Genomic DNA, 14436 nt, shown 5'->3' with positions numbered 1-14436 from the left:
TGATCCCATGACTACTACTACTAATAATAATAATAATAATAATAATAATAATAATAATAATAATGTTATTCTTATGACTACGGCTATAAAAAAATAAACATTATCACTTTTAAATATGAAAATAACTGTATCACATTATGTTAATAGGTATTATTATTATTATTCATCTCAAATTGAATAGTTGAATATTTTGATAAAAATTTGATAATTTTTATGTGTTCAAATTTTACTTAATCAACTCATTTAATCCGGTAAGTTTTACGTTATTTTTATACATAAAATATCAATAAAGATACATGATATTTAGATTATTTATAAATAAAATATATTTTTTTACTATTCTTTTAAATAGAATAAATTATTTTTTCATTTAGATAAATTAATTAATTTTCTTTTTAAGATAGAATTTCATTTTTAAAATATGTATTTTAAAATTATAATTTACAAAAATATTATTCAAATAATATTCAATAATTTTTTAATATTTATGTGAGTATAACATATAAAGAAAGAGTGATTAATCGTGAAATATAATTTTTTTAATAGATTCCAAATTTTATTTAAATTAACTCATTTAAAACACACAACCCATCTAATTAAATGTTCATGTCTCATGGGAGTAAATGGTCTCAACACCTTTAAAGCTTATAACTTTAATAAATTAAGTTGACCTGTTTCCACACCGCATTCAAGTTAATAGGACAATGGATCCCGTACTAAAAGGAAAAAAAAAATTATACTTTTTTTTTTATACATTTTTTTTTATTTTCATCTTTTAGATAACTACTTTTAAAATTAAAATAATTATTTTATTCAGTTAAAATAACCGTTTTCTAAAATTTATTCACTTTTTATTTCACTGTTTTAAATTTAAAACAACTATCGATAGTACAACTCTAAAAAATATTTATATTTATTTTTATAATGATAAAAAAAATTTATTGTTTTTATCAACACACATACACAATGGATGTGTTTTCACTATAATTAATATATATATATATATATATATATATATATATATATATATATATATATATATATATATATTCGTTTATATTTTTTAATTTAAAATTTTGTTTTAAAATTTTATTTTTTAGTTTTAATTTTTTTAATACATTATATTAAAAATACTTAAGAAATAAATTAAATTAAAAATACTTAAACTTTATATTAAAAAAATATTAATTCTGTTTTAACTATTTTTAATTTTATTTAAAGTTTATGTTTTCTAAATTTTAAATGTTTTTTTTAGTTTATTTATTTTTTATGTTTTTATATTTTTTAATATATGTTTGAAAAATAAAATAAAATATCAATATCTATATATAAAATTTTATTTTTATTTAATGTATTGAAAAAATAAATATAAATATAAAAATAAATAAAACAAAAATATTATTAAACTTTAAATAAAAAAAATGAAAAATAATTTTTTTTAATTTAATTTTGAGTTGTGGAAGTCAACATATATATTAAATTTTGGAAGTCGATTTCGGGTAATATATATTGAATTTCGGAAGTCAACTTTCGGTAATATGTTTTGACTCTCGAAAGTTGACTTTCAGTAATATATTTTGACTTTCCGAGAGTTAATTTTCGGTTATATATTTTAACTTTCAGAAGTAATTTTCATCCCAAGTCGACATTCAAAAGTAAATTTAGGGTGTGATGTTCGTGACTTAAATGATTAAAATGTATTTTTGTGATTGAAACTTTTGTTTTAAAGGAGTAGAAGATGCGTTGGAGGTGCAGAAAGAAAGAACCCATATTTATTTAGTCAGACCGAATGTTAAGTTAAGGAATGATTTGAATCCCGTTTTTTGTTTCCACCACCCCACAGTATCAGGACAAAAACTTCAACAACCTTCATCATTATCCCCAGAAGGATATTTTAAAATACTTGTTTGGAAAGATATTATATTAAATACACTTAAAAAAAAAGTTAATTTTTGAAATTATATTCTGAAAAATCTTATATCAGAATACAAAAGTATTCTGAATGTTCTGTTCCGAAAATCTCGTTTTAGAAATCTTATTTTAAAAATTTAGAAAAATTTATTTTAGAAAGTTCCCACAACATGTAATTGGAAAGTTACTTTCGTAGAAGATAAAATGGTTATTTTGAAAACTTAGGTGGTGCACGGAGAAATTGTGGGGATATGGAGGTGCGTGAAGTAAAAAAACCTTTCTTAAAAGAATGTACTTTTAAAACTTAAATTATATCAATGATTTTGTTAAAATTTTAAATATAATGATTTTATACATAAATTATAATACATACGTATGATCTAATAAAATATTTTTATAACCAGAAATCAGCTAATCTTATGTTAAAATATCAAATAAAAATAATTTTATTCAATATAAATTATAAGAGTTTTCATCTAACTTAAAACTGTTTTACGAATTATTTTAGTTAATAGACAAACATTTTGACAGTTGTGGTAATTATTGCGATAACTATTTATATTTACGTAATATAATATCTATCAGTGAGAATGAACCACATCAAATATAACCTGACTCATTTAAAGTCTTAATTTTCTTATTTAATAAAAAAGTTCTAGGCTTAGACTATATAAAAATACCTGTTTAATTACACTAAGCCTAAACTTAAAAAATACATATGAATCCAGATGGGGTGATTTGTTTATTTATTTATTGAAATTTATATGCATATTACATTTTGTTAACTTTACGCTTTAGAACTATATTAACCTAGATATGTTGTAATCAGAAAAAGATTTGTACATAAACTAATAAGTCGTCAGATTTTTTAAAATGCCAAATCAGAAAGGAAAAAACATTAACTAATTAATCAAATCAGACATTAAATTTTTATACTATATTTATTTATGTTAAGTCTAAGATATTCTCATACTTGAGCATGTGCTCCACTCTGATGTATGTGTTTTGTGTTAGTTAATAATATTATAACAAGTTTTTTTTTTTTCTGACATTCAAGTTTGGAATGAGAAAATTTAGATGCACTTGTTCGACATATCATCTTTTTTAAATAATATTTTTCTGCACTTTCATTATCTTGCTTCCTCTTTCTATTTCTCAAGTTTTTTATTGAATAATAATTAGCTCGAGCTAACTAATTAATTATTATAAATTCATCGAAATACATAGAATAGAAGTGCCGTTTTATGGTAACCATGGGAAAGAAACTTGTCATCATGCACATTTCTTCCATTTCATTTCTGCATTATTTCACTTTTCATGGTTTTCATGAGTAAAAAAAAAAAAAGCAAACCAAGTTTATATAACTGACAACTACATTTTGCATTGAGAAATCTAAAAAAACATAAGGAGAGGGATAACCGACAGAGACAGACGAAGCAGACACACAGACACGTGGCACGTGATTCTGACTCAGACGAAGCTAAAGATACACGTGGAGGGAATAATTAAGCATATCACAAACAGCATCATAATAACAATAACAGGAAGTTAAGATAATGGAGTTACAGAGTTACATCGGGTGGGTGGTTCAGGCGCCGGGCGCTGCATCCTTGACCTTGCTCTGCAAATAGCCACCGTATTCTCTGGCGTAGTCTTTGACGTGGCTGGCGGTGTCGTATATGCGGCTGCGGGCATAGTCGACCCGGTCGGAACCGGGTGGGTGGAGGCCTCTGAAGTAGCGGTACATCCAGGACAAGGCGGCGACGAGGGAAACCGCGAATCCACAGACGGAGAAGAAGCCCGCGGTGACGACGAACAAGATGATGGTGGCTGGGACCCAGACGGGGCTTGAGACGATGATGAGAGGCGTGAAAAAGATGAGGCCGAGAATGGCGCCTGTGAGGGTGAGGCCCGCGAGGAGGAGAAAGACGGAGGCGGTTACGAGAAGGGTGAGGATGCCGCCGAGGTGGGCAGAGTTGGGGGCCCGGTCTTGGAGCTTTTGGAGGAACGCCGCGGAGAGGGAGGGTGTCTGGGCCTGGGCTTGGGCCGGGGTTGGATATTGGTCCGCCATGGGTGAAGGTTTGAACGTGTTGTGTTGTGTTGTGTGTGTGGATGCGTGAGAGAGAGAGAAGGAAGAGTGATTGAGGGAAAAGAGAGGTAATGAAGGAGAGTTGTGGTGTGAGATTGAGAGGGTTATTATGGTGACATGCAAGAGGATACGTGTTGGATCACTGCATTACATTCAGACTTTTTCTTTTCTACTTTTTCTCCTACATCCATCTTCGCTTCCTCCCTCTTCCCTCTTTCTAATACTACTATATTCATTTTTAGATGACATGACAAACAATTTTAAATTCCTACACATTACAAGGAATTAATTCCCAACTTATATATGCTCTAATTAATTCCTACTCATATGTACTAATTAATTCCTACATATGGATATGCAACTAATTAATTTTTTTTATTCAACCACTTCAGACATAGTTAAGGTAACATCCCTCAAAATAGTACATATGCATGTAATATTCGTACTAATATATATGTTCAAGATTTTTTTTCCCTCTGCTGACTTTATTTGTTTTCATATCATATGCTCGTATTATATAAATTACTATAAAATGTAATTTATCTCCTGAACTAAATGTATAAAATATACCATTGTATATCAAATATACAATTAAGTATATATATATACATATATATATATATATATATATATATATATATATATATATATATATATATATTGTTGTAAATTTTATATTAATTGAATAGGTAAATTTTCAATATATAAATAGGGTAATTTTTATCTTAAAAAATGTATTCTAAAGAGTTCATTTGTAAGGTTCAATTCAATTTAAATTCATACCAATTATGCTTACTATAAGACTTAGGGATGGCAACGGGTCGGGTCAGGCACAGATAGTATGATACCCGTACCCGACCCGCTAAAAAAAAATCCGCCTGTTACCCGTCCGTTTATCCGTCGGGTATCCGTTTAAAAAATACTCGCGGATATTTTTAAAACCCGCGGGTACCCGTGGATATCCGATACCCGCAAATATTTAAAAAAATATGAATTTTATAAATTTTTTAATATAAAATTATAAAAATAAAATATAAATTAAATTAAATTATAATTATAATTATAATTATAATTAAATTTGACATAATAAAATATACTGTTACTTCTAATTTTAATTAAATTTAACTTAATAAAATATAAATTAAATATTAATTTTAATTTTTTGCGTGTAACGGGTATCCGCGGGTACAGATAGTATGATACCCGTACCCAACCCGTTTATAACCGGGTATTAAAATACCCGTTACCCGCTACCCGTGGGTAATAAATACCCGCGGGTAGTAACTATCCGTCGCGGATTTTATCCGCGGATATCTGCGGACACGGGTATTTTTGCCATCCCTAATAAGACTTAAACTTATTTTGATTTCTAATAATTTCTTTTCAAATCTCACATATTCTTTACAATTATAATAGAAAATTATACTTAAATATGAGACTTAAAATTATAATTGAATTTTTAACAAGCAAAAAGACAAATATTTCCCTTCAAACAAAAATACTTTTAATCAAAACTTTTGATACATGGACCATCGACTCCAATATTATCGATAAGTCTTTTCTAATGGAAGAATCATGATGAAAATTACAAATGAGACACAAATCAAATTCATACATGAAATTGACAATATTTTCAATTCAATTCTTAAGTAATTCCTAAGTATAATGAATCTGTAAATTCTTTTGCATATTACTCAATTTTATCATTTGTATTTTTAATGTGAAACTTATACTTATTCAAATTTTTGGATTATATATATATATATATATATATATATATATATATATATATATATATATATATATATATATATTCAGTGTGTTATTAATCCTGTTGTGACATATGGTACGAGTGAACCAGGACAACGAAACCATTAGTATTTTATTCTACTTACTATAAAGCTTATGCTCAAGACTCACATATCTTAGGTTTTTTTATAGAAGATATTTTGTAGAATCATTATATATATTTTTTTAACATTTATCATCAACTCCAGCTCTAAGAAGCTTAATATGTTTTATTTCTTATTTTCATTTTTATTTTAGTTTGGTGTATTAATGATTAGAATTTGCAACCAACTTTGTTATGTATCTTTCTTTAAACTATTATAATTTATAATATTTAAATATTTGAAAGAATATTATTTGGTTGGTTTGTATTTTTAAAACTTATCTTCCCATTTTAGGTGAGAAAGAGTTGAATATACAATACTAAGAGAGCAAAACATAAAGAAACATTTGGTATGGAATATTGCCTTTTTTGTGTAATTTGTCAACAGTAGATGTGTTTGGCAAAATTGGCTGAAAACAGAGACCTAGTCATTTTGGGAATTCAATCAAATAATGAAATAGATTGAAAAATTTAATGAAAACAAATACTTAAGACCTTCTCTGATTGAGAAATTTATGGAAACAGATACTTAGTACTTTTTGACAGTTTATAATGGTAAAGAAATGATATATTTTGATGTGATTTTTATTGTCTGTAATATATTTTGTGATAGTTTTTAATTATTAAAATATAATATATTTTGTGATGATCTTTATTTGTTAAAATATAATAAAATATTATTAAATTAAAGTATATTCTGTAACAGTTTTTTATTGTTATTATATATTTTTTCTGACGATGATTAAAATATTTTTGTCAAACATTTTTTATATGTGTAATTATGATCGTTATTTTAATAGTAGAAAATTTTATTAATGATCGCTAAATTTATAATTTTAACTTTCATAAATATAAATATTATTTTAAATAATTTATTTCTCTTTAATATTATAATAATATTATTATTATTATTATTATAAGAAATTAATAATGTAATTAGAAACATGTAATGTAAGACCCACTTTAATTTTGTCCTAAAATTTAAGGACCTCTCTTAGTCAGTTGGGCCTAAGGTTGGCCCATAAGGCATCCCAAAACCCCTAAACCAGCCTAACCCTCTCATGTTCTGCCCATTTTGCAAAAATCAGTCATTTTACTCCTCTTTTCCCCTCAAACAGTGCTCTGCTAGGGCTCGAAGCTCATTCAGATTCAAGTAAGCTCAATCTCATTCTCTGATCCACCTCTTGAGTATGCTCCTAAAGCTGTTGGGTTCGTTGTCGTAGGTGCCTGTGCTTTCCACTAGCATCTATCCAGGTGAGGGAAGCTAGGATTTTTCATGCTTTTATAAATAATGTGTCTTTTTGTTTCTGTTGGGTGCTCTTGATAATTTGATGTACTTTTGATAGTGTGAAAATAATTTGTGTATTGTTTCTGGATGGATTTTTGGCTTTGCATGCGTGAGAGCAGGTGAGATCTGTTATGCTCGCCTAAGCGAGTTGTTTCTCGCCCAAACGGGAAGCTCTCGCCTAAGCGAGGAGCTCTTACCTAAGCGAGAATGACAGTAACTCGCACCCTTTTATTTTCGAGTGCTCGCCTGAGCGAAGGCCTCTCGCTTGAGCGAGATGAGCTAGCTTGAGCGAGAACTCGAAGTACTCTTTGTTTTCAATCTCGCTCAAGCGAAACTCGCTTGAGCGAGAGACCTTGTATGCTCCCATAATTGATTTGTTTACTCTTTTAAAGCATGAAATATGATGCCAACGTTTTATACAGCGTGATTGTGTTTTCTTAAATTTTTTTTATGTTTGGGATTTTGTGTTTTTACATGTTGAAATCATTAAAAAGCTGTCAGTTTAGCTTAAGCGAGGAATTTTAGCTTAAGCGAGAATTTCTAGCTTAAGCGAGATCAGTCTAGCTTAAGCGAGAATTTCTAGCTTAAGCGAGACCAGTCTAGCTTAAGCGAGACCAGTCTAGCTTAAGCGAGAATTGCTGCAGAATTTTAATTCCTTACTTGAACTTGTGGATTGATTCAATTACTTTTAAAAGCATGAATTGGGCGAATGGGTATGAGTAGAATGGTTTAAGGTCTGTGATTGATAAGTTTAACATGACCTTGGCATGTGACTTGTATGAGATGGTTGGTAATCAAAGTGGCATAGTGTCGGTATGAATTACATTTCTATATTCATGAATTGGGAAGGATGATTTGGAATGGATTCAACATGGAGCATGTATAAGGATGGATTATAAAGGTTGGCATGAGATTTATAAGCATGATAAATATTACTGTTTGTTTGAATATGTATAGTTTGTGGTCAGTACGTAATTCCTTGGAATTTCTAGGTGAGATTTCAGGGTTGTGTTTCAGTGGTCGGGACGTAATTCCATGGCCCCTGTTAGTGGGTGTCCATGGTGGTGCCCCATCTATATAATTTGGTAAGGATTCAAGGTAAGGATTGCATCCTGAGACTCTAAAGAGTCAGTTAGTCTCACTTAGAGCGGACTGACTCTTGTGGTGAGAGTAGCAGGATGCCTGAAACTCATTAAGGGCTAACCTTGTGTGTGGGGGATTGATTCATTGTAACACTTGTAACACATAGCTCGGGGGTGAGCAGAGGTATCCACCACAAGTGCAAGCATCCGTTGAATCCGACCAGGTTATATGTATCCGGATGAGTCAAGTCGAGTCTTAGTGTATTGATTGGAAGGTCATAACATGCTTGGATGATTGTATGCATATTGGACTGTGAAAGTATATCTGATTGCATGATAAAATCTTTTTGGCTCTAGCTTACCCTTGCTTGTTTGATTGCCTTGTATGTTGTTCTTCTACCTTTGCGATGATCATCAATGTATTGATGAGAGCAGATGCGAGAGGTACTCGAGGTCAACAGGAAGGGATGATTCTGCTACACAGTCTACCTGGGCTGGACTTCATGTTTTATTTGGACTTTTCTTTAGGGCTAAGGTCCGTGTATTGTATTACCCCCAAGGCTTTATTTCGAATATCGACTATCTCTTACTCCTTTTGGGTTGTAGGCTTTGTAATGAGCTTTAATATTTCCTTTTAAGTACCTTGGGATGTTACATGTAACATGTTGATATTTTTTATATAAATATTTAATAATAAATATAAGTAGTTTTCATTTCTATATTTATATTAGAAGTGTAAATGTCTCGATGATATTGGATAACACAAAAACAAAATTAGAAAGAGATGTTATATTTTGGTAAAGCAAATATGAATTTTAATTAAGTTGGGAGGTAAGGTTAACAAAACAAAATACTAATATATTTAAAAATAAAAAAGCATCTAAACAAAAACAACAAAGAATTGATATTTCATAATTCATAATTTGAAACTAAAAAATAAATTATTTATTATATAAACTACACTGTCAAATAATAATATTTTTAGAATACTTTTAAAATTATTATATTATAAAGTAACTTTTTTATAAATGATATTTTATTGACATAATTTTTTTATTAAACTGATATAGAATGCACTTTAATTAAATTTAAATTTATTCCATTTTAAAATAATAATATATTTGCTTTATATTTTTTATCTAATTATAAATTATCATGTGCAATTATTCTATTAATTTCAAATGACATCATGTTAATCATAATTATCAACTTTGTCATCATATCTATACTAATACTTCAAAACTCGTCCATCATTTAACATCACAAACAATTTTATTAAAATAAATAAAAATAAAAGAATATAAGTCATGAAAAAATTATATTAAATTCATAATAAAATTTGCACCTCACAATATTATTAAAAAAAATCTATTAATTCATATAATGATTACCTTAAAAATGTACTTGAAAAATTCCTCATTAATTTATACTTTAAAACTATTAAATTCATATTTTATTTTAGTAATTTTGTCCTTCTTGATTTTATGATTGTAGGAAAATGATCTTATTTCAAGAATAAGATAAAAATTATTATATTTCTTATGTCTTGTCTGATAAATTATAATAATAATAATAATAATAATAATTAATAAGTTAAGTAGTTAATATGTAAAATTTGGATTCCCGCCTCTAGGGCAATGGAATAACGGCCAGAAACAGAACGTAATGACAACGCAACTCTAGTGGGAAAAAATCCTTCAATCTCAAATGAACAACACAAACCCTAATTTTCCTTTTCTGTAACAAACTTCAAATCTTCAGTTAACTGAAACACACGTTGCCTCTTTCATCCTCACATGGATTCAACTCGTGTCTCTCATAGTCTTGGGGATCCCAAAATTCGTCAAGTTGGTTTCTTTGTTCCTGAATCCTCCACTACCGATTCCCACAAGATTCTGTCGCCAAGTCATCTTTCTGTTCCGGAGATGCAGAATTCTTCCGTCCATGGCCAAGTGACATCTCGGAGCTACGATTATTCGGAGAATCGAAACCTTGAAACTGACATTGGTACACACGGAATTCTCATTTATTGTTTTATTGTTCAATGTCACTGTTGTTATGCATATATGATTAATGAATTATATCTATTTTTTCTTTCATGTATTAGAAAAGAAGGGAGAGGAAGAGAAAGAGGCTATAAAATCAAGGTCAAAGCCACTGAAAGAAAAAACTACCAAAGCGGAGAGACGAGCCTTGCAAGAAGCACAGAGAGCTGCTAAAGGTTTATTAGGGTTTTTTGTGTTAATTACAATTTGTTTTCTCCCTTGTACTTTGATCATGACTAAATTTGTGACTATAATTGATTAAATCATCGTCTGTAGTTTGAAGTTCAGATGGTATTTGTTGATTGATTACTTATCTGCATACAATTTTTTCTAAACTATACATTTAACGTGTTAGATTGGATTATTCTTGTTTTCTTACTGGAATTTTAGAGTGATGTTGGATTATGAATCCTTTGTTACAATGAAACTCATGTAATTTTAGTTCGTGCCAGAGTGGTTTCTAATTTTGGTTGCACATATTTGAGGTTGTCACCTTTTTTTTTTTTTTTTTTTTATCTCTTTTACTTTGTTTTCTGAAAGTATTTGATGAAATTCTATAAATTTATATTAAGTTTGCATTATGTCCTTTGTTTGGCCTTGGCCATGGAAGAGAGATGGAATTCTGCGTTATATAGTGCAGTTGCAGTACTCAAGAAGAACTTTAATTACTTTGCATCCTTTTATATAGTTTGTGTACTTGTGCTTATGCTTTTGGTCATTTTTCTTACAGCTGAGGGAAGTAAGGCTGTTGCTGGAACTGGTAGGGCTGCCATGGGTAAAAGTACAAAGCAGTCTTCACAAAAGAAAACTGGTCCTTCTTCTCCGGTGGCTGCTGATAAAAACCCAGGAGATCGTCCATTGGATAAAGACAGGAAAAAGGATGCTCCTCATCCACGAAAGCAAGTTGATGATGAAACCCGAATGGAAAAGGCTAGAAGACGTGCAGTAGGCAATCCAACTGAATCTAGAACCAGAGTTGAATTATTTCAGCATTTGCCTCAATATGAACATAGGACTAAGCTTTCTAATCTTGAATCAAAGTTTTTCCACCTTGGTTTAGTGCACCCTTCTGTATTTGAGGTACTCTTTTGGAATTAATTCACATGAGGTCTACTTGTAGACCAGGACAGTTACAATTGTGATCTAAAAAATAAATTCTGACCACTGTTTATTCATTGATAGTTCATTATTTATGGTTGCATATATTTGCTCTGTTGTCCACTTGTCTCTTAATTATTCTCATTTCATATTGAATCTTACTACTTTTAATGCATTGTGGTTTATTTTTAAGACCTTGATGCTATCGAGTGTTTAACTCAAACTGTATGTCCTTTGTTTGCATGCTTCAAATATGTATGTTAACCAATGTAAATATACACGGTGTGCTGGGCATTCACCCTTCTTTCTTTGGATGAAAATTCTCACCAAAATGCTCATTCAAACCATTTAATTTAAATTAATTTATTTTTTGAGTTTCTGTAGCCAGTGGTTTGTATACTATCATGACTTGTTAGTATGTATGAGTCAGATTTGACGTGAAATTGTTTTTGGAGCTTTGAACAGCATAGGTAGTTCTTCAATTTAAATGAGCTTTTTGTACGTATGAAAGTAAAGTCAAAACATAAATAGCAATTCAGGCACGGTGGTCATTTTTGTCTTATTTAATTTTCAGGCAGGACTTCGTTATTCGACAGGAGAAATATCAGGGGGTAATGCTCGTTGTATAGCAATGCTGAGAGCCCTTCAAGATGCCATTAGAGATTACTGCACAGATCATGAAAAGGCCCTTGTTAGGGATTTAACTGCAAAAATCAACAGTTATGTTTCATTCTTTGCTGAATGCAGACCACTTTCAATGAGCATGGGAAATGCAATTAGGTTTGTAAAGAGTCGTATTGTCAAGCTGTCTTTAAATTATTCTGAGTTTGAGGCAAAAACAACCCTGTGTTCAGATATTGACCGGTTTATAAATGAAAAAATAATTCTTGCTGATAAGGTGATTGTGCGACATGCTTTTACAAAGATTAAGGATGGGGATGTGCTTCTCACATATGGATTGTCATGTGTTGTTGAGATGATTCTTTTATATGCCCATGAACTGGGTAAAAAGTTTCGTGTTGTCGTGGTAGATTCCCAGCCAAGGTTAGAAGGTCAGGCCTTGCTTCGTAGGCTAGTGGCCAAGGGTCTGAGATGCACATATACTCATATAAATGCTGTTTCTTATATCATGCATGAGGTCACACGAGTTCTTCTGGGAGCTTCTGCAGTTTTGTCTAATGGAACTGTATATTCAAGGGTTGGGACTTCTTGTGTTGCAATGGTGGCTCATGAACTTCGTGTTCCTGTATTGATCTGTTGTGAAGCATATAAATTTCATGAAAGGGTGCTACTGGATTCAATATGTTCTAACGAACTAGGTATATTTTGTGGTACCAGCTTGTAATATATGTTGCATTTTGACTTTGGTATAAACTGTCTTTATGTTTCAAGAAGGGGGATTAGGATGGACTTTTTCTTTTGCAGCAAGTATTGTTAATGCAAAAAAACAAAAATGGGTAAAGGAGTTGGAAGTTGTCTGTTGATAAACTTCAATTGCTTGCAGGTGATCCAGATGCTATTGCCAGGGTTCCTGGACGAATGGATGTCAATTATCTGGATAATTGGGCCAGTGAAGACAATTTGAGGCTTTTGAATTTGATGTAAGCTTAAGATATTTTCTTTGTATGAACACCCAATCCCCCAAGAAAAGAACGAAAGATTACCACTGATTTATTTTTCCTGACAGGTATGATGCTACTCCTTCAGATTATGTGTCGGTTATTGTAACAGATTATGGCATGGTAAGTTAATTGTTGATGCTAGTGTTGGGTGAGACTGGGTCCATCAGTCGTCACTTGGTACATTATATTTAGCTTTCCAAATCTATTTGCATATTTTGTTAACTGCTTCATACACATATTTTTAAATCAATCAATTTTTAGAATTCTGAGTACTTGTTGGCAAAACTTTAAGAATTATGTTTACTTTTTTATGGATCTTTGGTTTCTATACTTTGTGAACTTAAATTCTGTTATCTTTTCCGTTTGCAAGAACGGGTTGAAAGAGGAATAGAGCCATGCTGGTGTTTTTGAAAAAAAATTAGTTTTCTTCTCCTACATACACTTCAAGACACCTGTATTATGCTTCTTTTCACATGAATAAACTCTTACATCATAAATTTGAGTTCTCATTTTTAAAATGAATTGTCATGCTCACCCTTTTCTTTTCTTTTCACGATGGCTTCGCTATTATATTTATTACTTTTTTATATTTTTAAAAATCCTCAAGTTATTAATTTCTTGCTACGAAAAAGTTAATTGATTTCAATTTTTTCCTTCTAATTTTAGAATTCTCTATTTTTTTCCTCTTAAATTATGCATTAAAGTTTTTTCCTTTTTTGTTTCAATCTCAACCACATGTTGTATCGGATATGAATTTTTTTACCTAAATTAGTTGCTTATACTTTATTTATTTGAATTAATTATACATAATTTTTTATAATTTCAAATATTTTAGAATATTCAGACGATGATACACATGATACTCTTCTTGTTTCTGTTACAGCTTCCTCCTACAAGCGTGCCTGTAATAGTACGTGAATATCGAGAGCATTTACTGATGTAGATATAGAAAAGTCAGAAAGTGGTGTTAACAGCATTCGATTCCGATTAATGGAAATTTTTTATATATAATTTTAGTAAATTGTTAGACTTTCAATTCCTAGCATCAGCAATTTCGGAGATGCATTTATTTTCAATTATATAATTATTTATACTCTGCGTTGTAATCATAATGATGTTCCAAAGAATAACAGGATCTTAGTTAAGGCCATTGTGCATCATCTTGTGCTATTGCGTCATATTTGTACAACCCATTAGTTAGTTTCCTATGTTTTTATAAGCACTTGGCAACATGCCGAAGCTGAGATAATGTATCACAATGTCAAGTCTGAAGACGGACATATGACTCGTGGGATAACTGTTCATTATTATAATAATAAAATATCACTTTCTTACATAAATTTTGTTTTTCTTACTAATTTTACTGTCATTTTCACCGTGTAAAATATATAGTCTTTTCAGTCATGGTTC

General features: G+C 30.2%; 2 protein-coding genes across 2 annotated transcripts; one reads left to right on the top strand and one right to left on the bottom strand.

Annotated features, from left to right (window-relative positions):
* Positions 1–3242: 3242 nt before the first annotated feature.
* Positions 3243–4211, bottom strand: LOC114177114 (Oleosin family protein). Its single transcript, XM_028062363.2, has one exon. The coding sequence runs from the start codon at positions 3980–3982 to the stop codon at positions 3500–3502; it is 483 nt and encodes a 160-aa protein (XP_027918164.1). The 5' UTR covers positions 3983–4211; the 3' UTR covers positions 3243–3499.
* Positions 4212–9899: 5688 nt separating this feature from the next.
* On the top strand, positions 9900–14366 carry LOC114176624 (uncharacterized). The gene is made up of 7 exons (XM_028061720.2): positions 9900–10268; positions 10369–10482; positions 11037–11386; positions 11979–12723; positions 12909–13005; positions 13092–13146; positions 13910–14366. Exons 1-7 carry the CDS (start codon positions 10058–10060, stop codon positions 13967–13969), a joined length of 1632 nt encoding a protein of 543 aa, XP_027917521.1. The 5' UTR covers positions 9900–10057; the 3' UTR covers positions 13970–14366.
* Positions 14367–14436: the final 70 nt, after the last annotated feature.

The sequence above is a fragment of the Vigna unguiculata genome, chromosome 3 (assembly GCF_037176805.1).
Source record: "Vigna unguiculata cultivar grain cowpea cultivar isolate G323 ecotype 2 chromosome 3, ASM3717680v1, whole genome shotgun sequence".
NCBI classification, from domain to species: Eukaryota; Viridiplantae; Streptophyta; class Magnoliopsida; order Fabales; family Fabaceae; genus Vigna; species Vigna unguiculata.
Note: the sequence above shows the minus strand (reverse complement) of the source record. Positions and strands in the feature narration are given on the sequence as shown.

Bases quoted from the DNA above. Each gene is read 5' to 3' on its own strand.
- LOC114176624 (XM_028061720.2), top strand. From the start codon at position 10,058: ATGGATTCAACTCGTGTCTCTCATAGTCTTGGGGATCCCAAAATTCGT. The intron at 10,269-10,368 runs GTACACACGGAA...TTCATGTATTAG, and splicing joins AAACCTTGAAACTGACATTG to AAAAGAAGGGAGAGGAAGAG. The intron at 12,724-12,908 runs GTATATTTTGTG...AATTGCTTGCAG, and splicing joins AATATGTTCTAACGAACTAG to GTGATCCAGATGCTATTGCC.
- LOC114177114 (XM_028062363.2), bottom strand. From the start codon at position 3,982: ATGGCGGACCAATATCCAACCCCGGCCCAAGCCCAGGCCCAGACACCC.